This window comes from Setaria viridis, chromosome 4 (assembly GCF_005286985.2).
Source record: "Setaria viridis chromosome 4, Setaria_viridis_v4.0, whole genome shotgun sequence".
NCBI classification, from domain to species: domain Eukaryota; kingdom Viridiplantae; phylum Streptophyta; class Magnoliopsida; order Poales; family Poaceae; genus Setaria; species Setaria viridis.
Window position 1 is genome coordinate 9,440,569 of NC_048266.2, and position 16,595 is coordinate 9,457,163.

The 16,595-nt window shown below is 46.4% G+C and overlaps 3 protein-coding genes across 3 annotated transcripts; all 3 read right to left on the reverse strand.

Annotated features, from left to right (window-relative positions):
• Positions 1-117: 117 nt before the first annotated feature.
• LOC117853078 (uncharacterized) lies at positions 118-6,032 on the reverse strand. Its single transcript, XM_034735443.2, has 17 exons — positions 5,609-6,032; positions 4,934-5,137; positions 4,761-4,819; positions 4,494-4,631; positions 3,793-3,867; positions 3,629-3,712; positions 3,455-3,516; positions 3,249-3,318; positions 2,557-2,632; positions 2,325-2,455; positions 1,687-1,746; positions 1,237-1,311; positions 1,057-1,161; positions 876-971; positions 712-792; positions 528-629; positions 118-434 (listed from the first exon to the last, which is right to left on the reverse strand). The coding sequence occupies exons 1-17, from the start codon at positions 5,958-5,960 to the stop codon at positions 366-368; spliced, it is 1,839 nt and encodes a 612-aa protein (XP_034591334.1). The 5' UTR covers positions 5,961-6,032; the 3' UTR covers positions 118-365.
• Positions 6,033-8,610: 2,578 nt separating this feature from the next.
• LOC117853071 (peroxidase 31) lies at positions 8,611-10,549 on the reverse strand. The gene has a single exon (XM_034735436.2). It carries the CDS (start codon positions 10,165-10,167, stop codon positions 8,986-8,988), a length of 1,182 nt encoding a protein of 393 aa, XP_034591327.2. The 5' UTR covers positions 10,168-10,549; the 3' UTR covers positions 8,611-8,985.
• A 153-nt stretch (positions 10,550-10,702) lies between these two features.
• On the reverse strand, positions 10,703-15,568 carry LOC117853070 (chaperone protein dnaJ 16). Its single transcript, XM_034735435.2, has 12 exons — positions 15,083-15,568; positions 14,640-14,763; positions 14,485-14,567; positions 14,286-14,397; positions 14,107-14,211; positions 12,668-12,718; positions 12,166-12,252; positions 11,966-12,074; positions 11,744-11,892; positions 11,590-11,643; positions 11,188-11,474; positions 10,703-11,107 (listed from the first exon to the last, which is right to left on the reverse strand). The coding sequence occupies exons 1-11, from the start codon at positions 15,253-15,255 to the stop codon at positions 11,193-11,195; spliced, it is 1,329 nt and encodes a 442-aa protein (XP_034591326.1). The 5' UTR covers positions 15,256-15,568; the 3' UTR covers positions 10,703-11,107; positions 11,188-11,192.
• Positions 15,569-16,595: the final 1,027 nt, after the last annotated feature.

Genomic DNA, 16,595 nt, shown 5'->3' on the forward strand with positions numbered 1-16,595 from the left:
CATCCATACTATGATGTTAAGTCAAGCTAAGTAGTTTATCAACCACACGTAAAGATTTGCCAAAAGCCAGGCCTGCGACAGAAGGGCCAAAGCCACAACAATGTAAGATCAGCGGTATGTAATATCCATCATATCCAGTCCATTTCCAGCCAATATGAATGGTTCAAGACAAGATTGATGTCTCCAGCAAAAATTGCATATAGACAGTAGAATGGCTAGCCTAAAGTGTTAACTAGTTCACCAAAAATTTCTATACAGGCATAAAGCATGCTCTACCTGGATCTTATTCTTCAGCCTACTCGATGAATAGTTCCCAAAAAGTGCAAAAATCATGTGTTAAAATTGTCCAGTGAGGAAACCACCACCTAAAAATAAATGTCTATCTCCTTTTCGCTCATCTCATATACATGATCACGAGCCTCAGAGAGAGCGATCTGTATTGAATTGACTCAAATTAAGGCATATGAAATTAAATTAAGTATGCTTTCACAGATAATCATTGATAGATGAAAACAAACTAAACTAACCTGTCCAAATTTTGTGAAGAAGTTGTTTCCAAGATTTAATGATGTGACTGCCAGATCTTCATTAGCCTTGAGTGCTTGCGCCAATGCAAATGCTCCGTCATCCTATCCAGAATATAAACTGAAGTTGAGTATAACATCCAGAATGCCAATAACCAATAGAATGGGGGAAACACTGTTCACTTACTCTAATCTCATTAAAACCCAGGTCAAGTGACGTCAAAGATTCATTGATTATCTTGAAACTTCGTGCCAAGCATATAGCACCCTTCAAGAATAAGAAAGTGTCAGCAAGCAAAGCATTGATCATGTACCAAAGTGCTAGTTATAATGAACATGAAGCGCGCATACATCATCTCCAAGCCCATTCGCCCGCAAATCCAATGTTGACAATGTTGTGTTGTACTTCAGACAATCAGAAATAAACTCTGCACCTTGCACACCTATCTGCAGGATATGCAACTTTGCTGAAGAAGCAAGAACACTTAAAGGTAAACCAGCCCATATGATTCTATTCAGTTCTGAGGATCACCTGGCACCAGCCAAGCTTAAGGGTTTGGATCTTCCCATGGAACTTGAGGACATCACACAAAGCCTTTACACCATCTGATCCAATTGGATTGTAGCTCAAATCCAACTACAATGCATATTTTGAATTAGTCTTAGAATTTATCTTGTAGGCAAAAGTTGTCTCAATGGCAATAGGACTTACTGTTGTCAGCACTGTGTTATCCTTCAAAGTTTCCGCAATTGCACTAACCCCTTTGGAGTGAATGTTATTGCCGCCCTGAAAATAAGAAGCTTCAGGGGTTCAGCATGTATACATATCCCCTCTAACGTGGCTCGCGTCCCATATGAAACATAGAATTATCAAGGGAATTTCAAAGAAGGTTTTATTGCCCCCCAAATTATCCTGCTTCAGTTTTCAAAAAAAAATATCCTGCTTCCAAAGAGGACCATTTTAGGTTAGATACGAAGAGAACAAGTTGTGCTAATTACCAAAAACTATGCTGAATCAACAATGTAAAGATCAAGTAGAGAAGCATACACATTGAATGGACAGAGGCAACTTGGGCATAGTTTCCATATGTGTAATATAAGGTAAATAGAAAGGTATGTAAGATTCTGACTTTATGAGGGTTACAACAAAATAAATACTCACCAAATCTATGGTAGAAATTGTTTTGTTATCTTTCAGAGCCTCTGCAATCTTTTCAGCTCCCTGGTGAAATTCATTTTAATCTACATCAGAATGCAGTATAAAAATGAAAATGCACAAGTTTAAATGAACATGCTTATACATTGGATACATGGGAAACATGGAAGGAATCATGAATATACTGAATATATATAACAAGTTGCTAAATAACTGGCCACGTGAATGCAAAACTTTTTACAAACATAATGGAGGAGTAACCAAAAATTGAGGATAGCTTGAGGCATAATTCAAGGCTAATTCAAAATGGCAACATACATTAACTTTCTAAAAAAGGATCCTATTTACATCATGAAACAAGGTGTCTCATATTTCTTATAAACAGGTAAGCTTGAGGAAATATGGAAAGTCTGAAATTAACAGCCAAATGTCTGTAGGAGCACTACATGTGCTGAAGTTCTATACAACAACAACGCGTTAATCTGAAGTTCAGTAATGTCTGTGCATCATTAAATGGTCAATAAGGTCAGTGCTTATGTATTTAGCTAATGCTTCTAGACTGATCGTATGACCATATGTAGACAATCCAATATTTAGGTCCCAGGCATCATGCAAAGAGAAAATAATAAAAGCAACAGTATTACCTCGTCGCCAATGTCGTTCATGTAGAGACTGAACCACAGTAACGACTTCGTCCTTTTGATGAACTCAGCAACAGGACGTAAACCTTCCGGGCTAATGTTGTTGTTACCAATATCCACAACTGTGATCTTCCCTGTAACTCAGCCATGCATGCACATGATTAGGAATACCAAATTAACAATCCAATAAGCACAAGCCTGTTGATAGTTTATTTAGCCAGAAAAAACGAAGCACCTTTGTGAGCAGATAATGCTGACATCAACTCATGTATTCCCTCATTCCCAATCCCATTTCCATGCAAGTGAATTTCCTAAAAAAGGTATAATGCTTAGATGTCATAACCATGCACAGATGAATTCAGGGACATTAGAGAATAGGACAAAAAAGTTATTAGATAGTGAACAAGACAAATGAGAAAGAATGATATGAATATAACTCGAGAAATAATTTCCTAGTTACTGATTACAAATTTACAATTGAGCCCAAGGTCGTAGACGTTCTTAATGAGCTGTTCAATTTGGTCATACATAGTATCACAGGTGGAGTTCTACTGATATCGGCCTACCAATATTGTGACAACATGACTCCTAGTACACAGGTTTGATGATTATTTGAGTATTATATGAGGTACTCCACACTTTACCGATATGTATTTTGAGATCCAACCATATTGTCCCTGTTAGCATCAAGTACTGGGGGAGCAAATTGGTTCATACAAAATTAAGACAAACAGCCAAACCTGAAAGGTCCAAACTATTTTAGTATTTTTACCCCTTCAGTGAGCTAAAAGAGACACTTCTCCACAACTTGATACAAGCAAAGTTGGAATGGAATCTAGTTCACTTCCAAGCATTTAAAAATTTACACAATATCACAACAAGAATATGTTAAAGACTGGAAGTATAATCAAGTGTCTTAAATAGTACCCTCAAAGACTTGTTCCCTAAAACTCCTCGAGCTAGGCTGGATGCACCAAGAGGACCGCCATAGTTGCCACTACGATATATTGAACATTGCGCAACACTAGTTAGTCAGTAGTCCCACAAAATTAACTACCCATCAGCTGTGCTCAACATCATATGCACATTTAACATATATTATATGTAAGGACACTGGGTTGTGAGTGACTAACTTGAGATACAGGCTCCGTATAGAATTATTCTCTAGAAGGGCTTCCGCAATACTCACAAAACCCTGTTTCAAGGAAAAACAAAAGAAAAGTCTGAAAACCTTTCAAGGACATAAGCATATTGTAATTCTTTTCCCTTTTGTACTCAAGTGTGTCTTTGTGGATGCTTATACATACACTGTATTCAATTGCATTGTTGCTGAGCTGTAGGATACGTATTGATTTGTTCTTTTTCAGCATATTTGATATTGCCTTGGCACCCTGAAAAGAAAAGTCAATGTTACATTGTACCACATGGAGGGAATGAGAATGCGAGAGTGGGCGAGAGGGAGAGCAAGCACCTCATCTCCAATATTAATACTGTTCAGTAGGAGCTTCTGAATACCCACATTTTCAATCAATATATCTGAAAGACACTGTAAGCATTCATGAGTGTTACATTCAGTCATGTGCAAAGGAAAAATATGTTCAACTCAGTCTTGAAAACAGTTTCTACCAGTTATAGATTGTCATTTTGTGGACCACGTTTAGTTTGACATGGCTACTTATAAATACTAAAAAATTTGGATTACTAATGAGGCAAAAGACTCCAATTAGAAATTGAAAGAAAAAAAGGTAATCAAAATGCAACTCAGATGGTGATCTAATGGTACAGTGGAGAACATGTTAAAGTGAAGCAAGTACTACCAAAGCTGTCCATACATGTGAGGAGTTTGAGATCAGACCATGCTCCCAATAAGTGATGTTTTTGGCTTCTTTGAAGTCAACCATTTCAAACTTAGATTACAAATTATTTTTGTGTGTTGAATTTGGATATTTGAAAATGATACAAGTAATTTGTATTCGAAAGTAATTTGTAATAACTTTTTTCTATATTTATAAATATACTATAACAGAATCAGTAGTCAAAATTGTGTTTTGGATACCATGTTGATGTCCAAGATGTCACTTATTTGTGACTGGAGGGAGTATGATTAGCATAATAAAGCATGCAAATTACAGAACAATAAATGAAATGTAGAGAAGATAAGATTGAGAAGACCTTAGCTCCTTCGTCTCCAATGTCATTTCCAGATAAATTGAGAGTTTTCAAAGCAGTATTTATCTGAAGAATTCCGTCAAAGGCTTCTATCCCCACAGCTGTTATCCCATTGCCAGCAAAGTCCACCTCCTCTGCACTCTGAAAATACACACACAGCTCATTTACCAAAGTAATGAATAGATGAGACTAAGCTGTTAAAGTGTGAAAACAACTAGGTTTGCCAATATGCACATAGAGTGTACTAGAACATGGCATGAGATCTCTGACCTTGTTATAGGCTAAGCTTTCTGCTAGAAAAAACAGACCCTCATCCCCAAACTGGCGGCCTGTTGAGCAAGTGGGATGTAAGTGTTACAAGTTGGATGCTACTCCATATGATGTTGGAGCTTTAACCCAACATTTCCGGTCAAAGTATTCAAACTTTAGTTCCCTTGAGTTACCTGCCAAGTTAACAGTTTTCAAAGTCCGGAGTTCTTTGTAGAACTTGTTGAGATTTTTCCGTGACTCCTTTTCAGCATTGCGGGTAGATGTTGCCAAATTGGAACCAGCAGCAAAGGACCACATGATCCCAGAAGGCGCAGATTCTCCAGAATCCTGGTCGTTTTTCTTCCCCGGAAGCATATTCTGAACCACCTTCCATATGACTGTCCTCTGAAACAGAGAATTAGTAACCATACCACACTCTAATGGCAAAGCCTCAAAGCTTTGTATGTGACCCCCATCACATTATCAGAGAATGGACACATCCTAAACATATGGCATGATATGCTCCATTATGCAACTATGAAGTTACAATGTGACGTGTGATTGCAATTTAATCTTCCCCCTTTAAAAAGGTGAGGTTAGTTTTACAAAAATAAAAGGACAACATTAAATACAGAAATGATATATTCTTATTCACTTGATGACTAGCAAATATCTCTCTGCGTTTGATGGCACACATTTCACATTTATTTTTGGAATAGGGACTATCCCGGTATCTCATCAACACCAAGGGATATAGTACTTATTTTTGGATTGCAAACTATTCCTGTATCTTATCATCAAATGATACGGGCGATTCTAATTATGACAACTAGGAACTGCAAACAGCGATTTAAAAGGTAAAGCCATACCAAAGCTCAGCACGAGCACCGCCCCGGCGGGGACGACGTAGGGCGCGACGGCCGCCGCGGGGGGCACGGCGGACTCCCCCTGCGTCTCGCGGTAGGCCCTCCGGCGCGCGCCCCCGCGGCCGACCCCGGGGGGCCTGTCCTGGCTGCGGACCCCGTCGTCGAACGCCTCGCGCGCGGCGCGCGGCACCGCCACGCCCAGCCGGCGGCTCCCGCGTGTAATCGGCGGCAGGGGCGGCGGTGGCGCGGGAGGCTTCCCGCGGAACGACGCGTGGCGACGGCGAGCGGTAGGGGAGAGGAGCGGGTGGAAGGACCTGAGGGGGCGCGGGGACGAGAGGAGGAGGGAGGACTCCATTAGACGCGGCGGCTGGGGGTCGGAGGAGGCGATGGGGAGGATCAGGATGAGGGAGAGGAGAGGCGGGTTTTGGGAAGGGAGGGCTTTTGATGATGGGGGAAGGTAAGGTTGCGGATCATGTCGGGCCGGGTTTGGATTTTACTGAAGCACGCCTGCACGTGTTTATCGTTTATCCTGAACTTAAAACAAATTTTAGTATAAAGGAATGTTGCGAAGGGTTGGTTAAATCAACATTTCTCGTTAAATCCTCTCACTGTCTATTTTGCTCATCTACGGCAGTAAAAGCCTGTATTTGTTAAACCGCCACTCTCATGAGTGATCAGAATTCAGAAAAGTGGTTGGTCATTATGGAGTAGCAGAGTATAAAGTCATGTTTGTTTTAGCTTATAGATAGATTGTTGATTGTAGCTTAGAGGTGAATGGTGCTAGGCAATATAATAGGTTTCACGGTGGTGCATGGGCTTCAAGATAGGAGCAGAGATGAGTGCGAAAGCACGAGAGAAAATCACCAAACATGTCACATGGGCAACAAAAAAGACAATATTGGTGAACTGAAAATAGCTAGATAAAAAGAGACTCACTCTCATTCCTCTCGTGGAATTTTTTTTGTTACAAACCGAACAAGATAGTTCGAGTTTCTATTGATATAGCAGAAAAATATAAGACTACGATCCCGGAAGGTCATAGGCAGCTAAAGGAAAAGAAAAGCAAAAAACAAACTAAACTCGTCCGGTTGGATTGAAACATCAACGCGGGTAACCACTCAACTCGAGAACGCCAAACCCGACCAGTTGGATTGGGACATCAACGCGGCCGCACCACACCACTCGACAACGACAGCCGAACCGAAGCCTAATCGCAGCATCCACCAACATTCTCACTATCATGTAGTCTCCGAAACCTCCAGGTGTGACCTTACATTAACACGGAACCGAGGGAAATAGACCGCACCGAGAAGGCTACCGCCATGCGGAACCCATCGCTGTAGTGCCGCTGCAACATCATACTCCACCCGATAGAGTGATACCACCAGATCCGAACCTCTCGCAGTCGCCACCACGATAACACAAACACGCGGGGCCTTGCCATATCCGTTGTTGGACTCCACCTCGCTCTTGCCGCTTCGAAGAAACACCGCGTATGGGGGCCTCGCCACGCTCGCCACAATACTCCATGTCACGGATCCGATTTTTTTGTCGCCATCAGAAGGTGAGCAATATTGCCCCGCTTCTCAAGGTCTCCATCAAACAGCCAAGTCACCGCCGCAGGTCAACTTCACCTCATTGCTCCACCCACGCACATAGTTTTCGCCGCCATGTCAGCAAGTCAAAGTAGTCGCTTGCACTGTCTTCCGACGATGTATTGCACCGGAGTAGCCCATCAAAGCTGAGCAACCCGCCACAGTCCGCTACAAGCCTAGTCATCCCACGATGCTGTTGCTGCAAGCGCCGTCCTTCGACGCAGTCCCACACCCACACTGACAGTAGCCAAGCAACACCAGACACCGCGGTCCGCTGCAAGCAGCCAGCAAGGAGGGGACAACACTAGTGGCGCCGTTGTCGCTCGTCCAGAATCTGGATAGGGCTTTTACCTAGAGAACCCCGTGCAATTGAGATGGAGCTCCAAGATGATGCCCCAACGGGGAGAATGACGCCCTAAGGTGCCGCCGCCATCACCACTGACAAGATCGTCGGCAAAGGCTTTCATCCGGAGCATCACAACCCTAGCTACTGCACGTACACAGCCCGGCACTCCCTTAACAACAACCATGAAAGCCCCCCCGGGGGCAGTGCCGCTGCTGTGCCTCCTCACGCCACGCGTAGACCACCTTCGGCTGCCACACCACGATGCCTCATCACATCATCGGCCCCTACGCCGCTACCAACAGGCCGCCTCCGCTGCCGCAACCCGGCCGCTTACACCCCTCGCCGCAGGGCCTCCTTCACGCGCCTCCTCCTTCTGGGCGCCGCCTCCCGGGTGCACCATGCTGCAAGCACCGGCCCGCCACCCCAACCTTGCGGACTAGCCGTCGTGCCGCCCGTCGAGCCCACAGGCCACGCCTGTCGCAGCCTACCCCACGCACACCCTCCATGCCCCTCGCCGAGCCACCATCGCACGGCCTCGCAGCCCCGCAGCCGGACGTCACCACCGCGAGGCCTCGTCGCCCCTCACTGGGCCGACGCCGCGCGCAGTCTCTTGCCCGTCGTCGGCCATGGCCCCCATGCGTGCCATCCTCGACTGTCGCGCCGCTCCCACGCCGGCCAACGCCTCCACCGCCTTGCGCTCGCGCACAGGTCGCACCCACCGGATCCGGTTGGCGTTGTGCCAAATCCGTGGCCCTCAAGCTCCGCCGCCGCGGGACGCCGCCTATGCCGGCGAGCACCCGCAAGTAGCTCTGACGACCATGCCCAGCCAGATCTGCTTGGGGAACGGGAAGGGGCGCCGCCGCCCTCATTACAAGCCGCACAGGCTTCTGGCAGCCCCCTAGGGTGGCAGCGTGGCGAGAGGAAGCGGCGGCGGGGGCTTCTGTGGCCGCCCGAGTCGCCCCCGAAAAAACACCCTCTCATGGAATCTCGGCACCACACAAAAAATGAATGAAGATTTTTTTTCACAATATTTAGTTGAGTGGGATAGCAAGTTATATTAAAAGGAAATTTGTTTCACAAAGAAAAAGGAAATCCGTTGTTACTACAAAATTGATATAACAAACGTGCACTTTACAGCACCACTACACTGACGACTACGCTTGATCATGAAAAGAAGAAGAAATTAAAAGTTGGGAAACAAACGTCAAGTCATTAGCCATCAACAGATTACACACAGATGTCACGGAATCATACTTCGGTTCCTTTTCTCCCAACTGGTAATTTCTAGCACGAATGTCGACACGCGATCATGCTCGCAGTTGCAGGCACAGGCGCTCGTGCGGTGCACAGGGTACCACCACGAGACAGAACAGGCAGCCGCCGGCCAACATGGCGCGGTCACTTCTCGGATCTGCTTCCGCCGGCCGGCCGTCGGCGGATCAGCCCCCCGGGACGGGGTTTCCGTTGAACATGTCGCACCGCCGGCGCACCTCCCCGTCCCGCCCCGTCTTGACGCCCATGACGCCGAGCTTCACGATGGCGCGCGCGAAGTCGGCGAAGAAGGCCGTCTGGTTGGCGGCGTAGCGCTGCACGAATGGCCGCGTCCGGGGATCGGTCCAGAGCTCCTGGTCCGTGCTGAGCAGGCCCAGGCCGCGTTGGAGGTTGACGAAGTACATGTTGTCGAACTTGCCCGGCGTCATGACGTCGTTGAACACCGCGATGGTCGGGTCCCGCTGGTAGTTCCTGCACGCGTCATGCAGCCCCTTGGCGTACGCCGGGTTCATGGCCGGGTCGTGCGGCGCCGGCGCGGCGCCGCCACCCTTGTTGCCCCGGCGGAAGATGCGGTCGGCGAACTCGGCGCAGTGCGCGAACCCCAGCGTGTGCGCGCCGGAGAGCGCGACGAGCTCCTGCACCGTGAACCCCTTGGCGGCGAACATGGCGACGAGGCGTGGCACGGTGGAGTTGGCGAGCGGGAGCTCGGCGTCGGGCGCGGCGGAGGACGAGGCGAGCGCGTCCTTGCGTCCCAGGCGGAGCGGGTAGAAGGGGCCCCCGGTCATGGTGACGAGGTCCCGGGCCGCGATGGCGAGCACGTCGGCGCAGGACACGACGCCGGGGCACGCGAGCTCGAGCGCCGTCTTGGCGCGCGCCACGGCCTCGAAGGCGTCCCCCGGGAGCGACTGGCTCTGCGCGGCGTCGCGCTCGGACCGGGCGAACGCGGTCGGGGACACCAGCACGGACGCGTCGCAGCCGCTGACGAAGCAGTCGTGGAAGAAGACGCGGAGCACACCCGCCGCGGTGGTCGGGTGCGAGAGCTGCTTCTGGGAGACCACGTCCGTCACGATCCGCTCCGCGCGCGGGCACGTCTTTCTGTAGTAGTTCGGCACCAGCTTGGCCTCCGTCACCATCGCCGCGTCGATGACGAGGAGGAGGAGGAAGAGCGCCGATGTGTGCAAACGGTGAGTGTCCATAGCTTCGCGGTGTGAGATTTTTTTTTCAGTGCACTTGGTGTGATCTTGAGTTGAAGAGGCAGAAGGGTTCTTGAATGGAGGCCAGTGGATGTGAGCGAATGGAGGGGGAGATAACCGCGGGGAATGGTCTTCGTGGCTGGGGGTGCCGCGCATGGTTTAATCACTCGTCAGAAGAAAACTGAATACGAGAAATCAAACCAAAAAAAAGAGATGTTTCCTTCGGACTTCGGTGTTTACCGACCAGAGTCTAGAGTAAATGGCATGCCCTGACGTTTGCTTGACATTCAATCACTTGTTCAGCATTTCAAGTAGAGAATTTGATTGGTTACTTTCGTGTAGCTGATGGCGACTTGGCGAGCGATCTCCTTTCAGCGCTAGGAGAAAATCGAGGCAATTTTATGTTGGACGATGCAACACAAGCCATAATAGTCACACTTCAGACTGAGACACAAGCATCCTGTCTGCAAATGCCACAAGTTCATCCTGGTGCTAGCAACAACAGTGGTCCAACAAGTTCTGCATTCCAAGTTTCAAAATCCACGTCTCCTGACGTATTCTGATGGCTTATGCTGAAGGGAACATTATGAGATCAATGAAGGCATCATTTGTTAACAGTTAACTTCAGAGTTTTACAGAAAACGCAGCCTACCTACATCACTAAACACAAGCACCAGCCGTGCCACGGTAATGCACACGAACGAATTTCGTATTTACATCAGGGGAGTAGTATTTACAGTAGTCGTTAGCCAATCAAAACAATAGACACCCACAGATTCTTGTGACAAACGAATATATAGCTACCCTACGGTTCGCAGCACATAGAACCTTACACAAGCTACAAAGGTCATCAGAGAATATATCCTCTTAATCTCACTCCCATGCATCATGGAGTAGAGAGCAGGGGCCCTCTAGATCCAATGCGAAGAGCAGCAAGCCAGCAACTAGCCAGTGAACGCTTCAGAACATAAGCTAAAATGAATTACTTTACACCATGCCTCAATTCTCAGGCTCACATATGATCTTTACAGGAAATAATAAGAGTGGTATTAAAGATGGGGTGGGGGCTTCAATTGAGTGAAGCGAAGGGGGCAACCTACAAAAACATCAAAAGAGAAGAATCAGCTGGGAATAATGCATACAAAAAAAATAGAATAGCTACAGAACATATAATACATTGCTCAGCATGACTTTCTCCTGTCAAGTTTAAATGGAATGTTCAACCATTTCTTCCTTGGGAACCGCTCTTTTGGTTTCTTTTCGCTTGAATTATCATCTTCACTACCGTATCCCTCCATACAGTGATCCTTCACTTTCTTTTCCTTCTGATGATGCTTTTCTGCATCATTTTTGGGCATTTTTGAAGGTGATTTTGCTTTATTCCTGCTAGAACTCCGTTTTAGAGGTGGATTGTTGGTGTAGGAAGCATGGATTTCATTCCTCTCCTTCAGAAGCTGGTCGATCTACAACAGCTCATGAGGAGTTAGAATATTGTTGAAAGTGAACAATGGTTACTACTAGTAAGACGAAGCCTAAACTCCCAAGTGAAAAATAACTATACTTCAAAAATAGATGTACCGTTTGCATTTCTTGTGTGTATTTGCTAGTCATTTCAGTGAACTTTGCCAAAACCTGAAAATCTCAGTGTTTAAGAATGATTTCCTTCAAAATCGCATATGCAAGGAAAGGATCTGACCAGGGTGAAACAATAGAAGACAAGTTTAGCACATACCTCCCTATACTCTGACTCAAATTTGGACAGCTCAGCTCGTTTTGTGAGTATTTTTGCTTCTACACTTCTCAGCATCTCCTTTTCAGCAGGGAACGATTCACCACACACTACCTCTATAGTATAATTTGCACTCTTGAAGAAATTGTCACCTGAGAGAAGGGTTTAAGAAGTTTCGCACTGCCTCAATTAATTAGAATTGCAACAGTGAACAAAGTGATATACCATAGACAGCAAAAAAGTGGGTTCCAGGTTTCAGCTCATGTATGTCACATGGTTGAAAGCTATCCAATCTTTTAAAGAATGCACCATCAGAATCCTTTGCAGCAGCTGCCTGAAAGTAATTGGAACTTTTTAAAGGGGGAAGATCCACAAAAGGAGAACTTAGACAATGGAATAAAACCCGATCAATCTTGTAAACTCACCAAGTTATTTTGTTCAAAACGGTACACAGGGAAGCCAAGGAAATACATCCCTGCAGCAGTAACCTTTCCAGTTTTCACACTGTCTTCCTGCAACAGGCTGAGCATTAGATGAAACATACTCAAGCCATAACACATAATCTTAATAATTCATCACATCTTGGATGACACGAAGGTCAACAATGTGGAAACATATTTCAATCATTACACAGTTGTACAGTAACTCCACCAGAATTCTCAAGCTTATTGGTAAAGTTGTAATGATTGTGCTATGATGTGCCACGTCTAGAGTCACTAAAAGGTAATCTTACTAACATGAATAAACTACAACCTCATTTTACTCACAGTAATGTATAAATACTGTTGTTTTATTTCTCAGTGTGTTATAGAAGACCTTAGTATGATATGATTATACAAAAATAAGGTTCCAACACATTTCTTCTTTTTTAATTTTCAGTCAGGAACAGGTTAGGAACAAAAGAAAAGAAGAATCCGGTACACATACCTGCAGTGCAAGACTCAGCCCGCCATTTTCTTCAAGTTCAAAATAAAGCAACTGAAATTGAACGAAGAAAACATATGAAATATAAGGACAGGTGGATGCTTTCACGGGCGCGTATGTTTCTCAGATAACTGAATGTGTGTGGGGTGTGTGTTTGTATGGCTATTTTGGCCTTTTTTTCCTTCTATTTTAATGCAATGGTATGCAGTTCTCCTGCGTATTCGAGAAAAAAAAAAAGGACAGGTGGACGGAACAAATCCTATGTGTGTTAAAAGTAGCACATCCAGTCCAAATGGTTGCATACAAGTATTTAGATTTTAGAATTGTCTCATAGAAATGATAGCAGTAGAATTAGCCTCCATGATTTTCACTATCATGTTAGGATCAAAGCTGTGTACTGGAGACAGTTTGATGTTCAAGACAGCACCCATTTTGGAAAAAGGGGTGGTAACTAGTAGGTCATACCGTAAATTTATGAGCAGTCACGTCATATTTGAATAAAAGAATTCAGCTTAATGAAAATATGTTGTAATTCTAAACAATAAAAGTAGAATCATAAAAGTACGATATAGGAGAATAACATGGGAAATTTCTCAAGTTTACTCATGGTATCATTAACTTCGCTCACACTTTTGATGCCTAGCGAAATTCGAACTTATAAACCAGCACAAGTTGCTGGAAACTACCAGAAAGCCTGCTATGGAGCTAAATCCTGAAACCTGGCTTAACCTTAACTTCAAACTAGCCAAACAGCCCACAAAGTCATGTGGATAGATTTGAAAATACAGTTGCATTATGTATAAAACTCTAGTGCCAGTAGTTTTGATTGGCAGTCTGGTTGTACTGGTTAACAACTACAACAGCTCTAAGATGAGGTTCAGATTTTCTCTCAATTAATGAAATAAGTTCTTGGTGTTTCTTTCTCCCCCCTCTAATTTTAGTGTTATTGAGATCCGTCACGTTGAGAAATACTCCCCCCCCCCCCCCCCCCTCTCTATAGATTCCTGACATAATCCAATGGAAGGCCTGCATTTCATTGAAAAGGCTCTACAGCGTAAGGCCCTAAATAGAACATCTAACCCAAACTCCCCATGCCAACACATCATTTAAGTTCAAAGTTCCATACCATTTCAGCCACTGTTGGTTCAAAATTTTATTATGCCTTTTTCATTTTACATGCACAAATAGGGTGTTGACCTAGTAATTCAATGATATATACAACTTCATATTAGATATAAACATCCAAATATAGTATCTAGCCAGTCATATGTGTGGGGTTGGATGCTAGTCTGTTAGTATCACAACTTCAAAACATTTAAAATTTAACCAAACAAACCACATGGAAAGATAAATATTAGAAAAGGAAAACAAAGGATATGGGAACACCAGGACCACATGTACTTAAATATAGCAGATAAATAAAAAAACATTTGGTTGCGAACCTTGAATTTGCTTTTATCGTTTGAGTGAACGCGGCAAACTAGCCCCATTTTCGCTTGTTTCTCGGTTATGTCCACAGAATAGAAATGGGCTGTTTGCTTTTCCACCTGGCCACATGTGACAATTAAGCATTTAATATAAAAAAGGAAGAAAGGAACATTGCAGACAACTGGCTGCCAACCTTTCTCTGCACTGAGCTTCCTAGCTGGAGCTGAGAAACCATAACCGAGCCATTCAATGCCTCCTCCAAAACGGTTGCTGAAACAGTTGTTTTAATTGGCACGCCAAGCTTACTGCATGTATTGCAAACATGATCATATGATAGCACAATACAAACTAGCAAACAATTGAAGAAATATTGGATTATTTACAAGGTTTACCTAAAAAGAGCTGCAAACACGGTGTTTACAGTGTTGAGACTCGATAGGTCCAGCTCCAACTCCTGACTATCAGATTCGATTGCCTAAAGAAAATGCAAAACGTGACAAAAAAAAATCAAATACAACTAAAACACACCCAATGTTGAGTGAATTACCTCGAATCCTGATGTATCGTACTGCCGCCTCTTATCGGGATCTGACAGGATGTTGTAGGAGAATGTGACCTCTTGGAACCTGTCAGATGCGACGGGGTCATCGCCATTCTTGTCCGGATGGTACCTGCCGCAATTTACCAGAAGAAACAGCAAAATGAGTGCTTCAATCCAACATCAGGCTGCTGCTGTGCAGACTGCAGACCAGCAAATGTTCAGACGAATAGTCGCAAGTCGCAACTGATGATAGGGGTAACCAAAAGTGCCCAAGCATAACTGGAAACTCCACAAAGTGCACACGCAACCCAGGCGGCATAATTCGCCAAAAATGTGCCTGGTTTCGCGCAAATTTCGAACAAAATATTTCCAGCAAACTCCTCACGGGACGGGGAAAACAACAAAAGCAGCACAGGCGCCTAAATCTGAGCGGGAAGTGGCGGCCTTACTTGAGCGCCATGCGTCGGAAGGCGCTCTTGATCTCCTGGTCGGTGGCGCTGCGGCCCACCCCGAGCACCTCGTACGGGTCCCTCCTCTGCGCCGCCCCACCCGCGGCAGCCGCCGCGGAGGCGGCCGAGTCGCCCTTCTCCGACTTGAACGACCCGAACCTGGACCCCGCCATGGCCTTCCCTCCTCGTCACCGCACAGCAGCAAGCCGCCACCAAACCTCAAACCCCCCGCACAGCAGCCGCGCGCCCTCGGATCTCACCGCGGCGGGGCGTCCAAAATCACGGACTCCCACACGCGGCCCCCTCCCGAGCACCAGCGGCGGCTGCTGAAAACGGAGCCTACAGCCGCTCCATGAGCCTCCTCCCCTCGCCGGACCCTCGGCGGCGGCGGAGCGCTCAACTAGTCGTTGAGGCCGACGGACTCGGAACGGGAGGAGGCCACGCGAGTCGCGAGGTGAGGTGGCCGGCGAGCTGGGAGGACTTGAGGTGAGGTGAGGTGGGCCGGTGGGGGAGGTGGCGTATTAGGTGTACCTCTCGTGGCGGGGCCCGCGGCTCAGTGGGCGTTGGTAGTGGCAGGCTCCGCCGAGCTGGGCCTCGTACCGGTGGGCTCCGCCGCCGGGGGACGAGGCGACGGTCCGGATCCGCTCTGCGCGGGCGCGGTGGTTAAGAGCAAAGTTTCTTTAAAAAAAATTCTTCCCAAAATTAAATTATGTATGGTGTACTTTTTCCAAAATTTGCTTTCCCCAAAATCATATCATCCCAAGCAGATCTCCAACAACTAGCCCACAATATTTCCAGAGCAACTGGACCCATTCACATGGGTATAATGGACTTTACACAGCAAGACCTTCTGTTTCCGGAGCTGGATCTGTGCATTTTGCCAAACATGTGGATAGCTCTGGTATTTTTTTTAGAGTTGGTGGAGTGGAGCTGCAATGTGGTGGAGTTGGTGGAGTGGAGCTCAAAAATTTGGAGTGAAGTGCTGCCAAACACCCCCTAAATCACGTCATCATAATTAGGCCCATCAGTTGGACAGCCCACCTCCCCTCATGCAGATCACCTCCCCCTCTCTGTGATCTCGTGCGCTGCCGCCAGGAGACTCTCGTCGCCCCTCCCAGCCGCCGCCGCCCTACCTAGAAAATACCTATCCCTACGATCTCCAACTCCAATTGGAGGTAGGCAAAACGGAATCGTAATGAGTCGTGATCTCGTGCGCTGCCGCTAGGAGACTCTCGTCGCCCCTCCCAACCGCCATCGTCCTACCTAGAAAAACCTATCCCTACGATCTCCAACTCCAATTGGAGGTAGGCAAAACGGAATCGTAATGAGTTGTGATCTCGTGCGCTGCCGTCGGGAGACTCTCGTTGCCCCTCCCAGCCGCCGCCGTCCTACCTAGAAAAACCTATCCCTACGATCTCCAACTCCAATTGGAGATAGGCAAAACGGAATCGTAATGAGTCGTGATCTCGTGCGCTGCCGCCAGGAGACTCTCGTCGCCCCTCCCAGCCGCCGC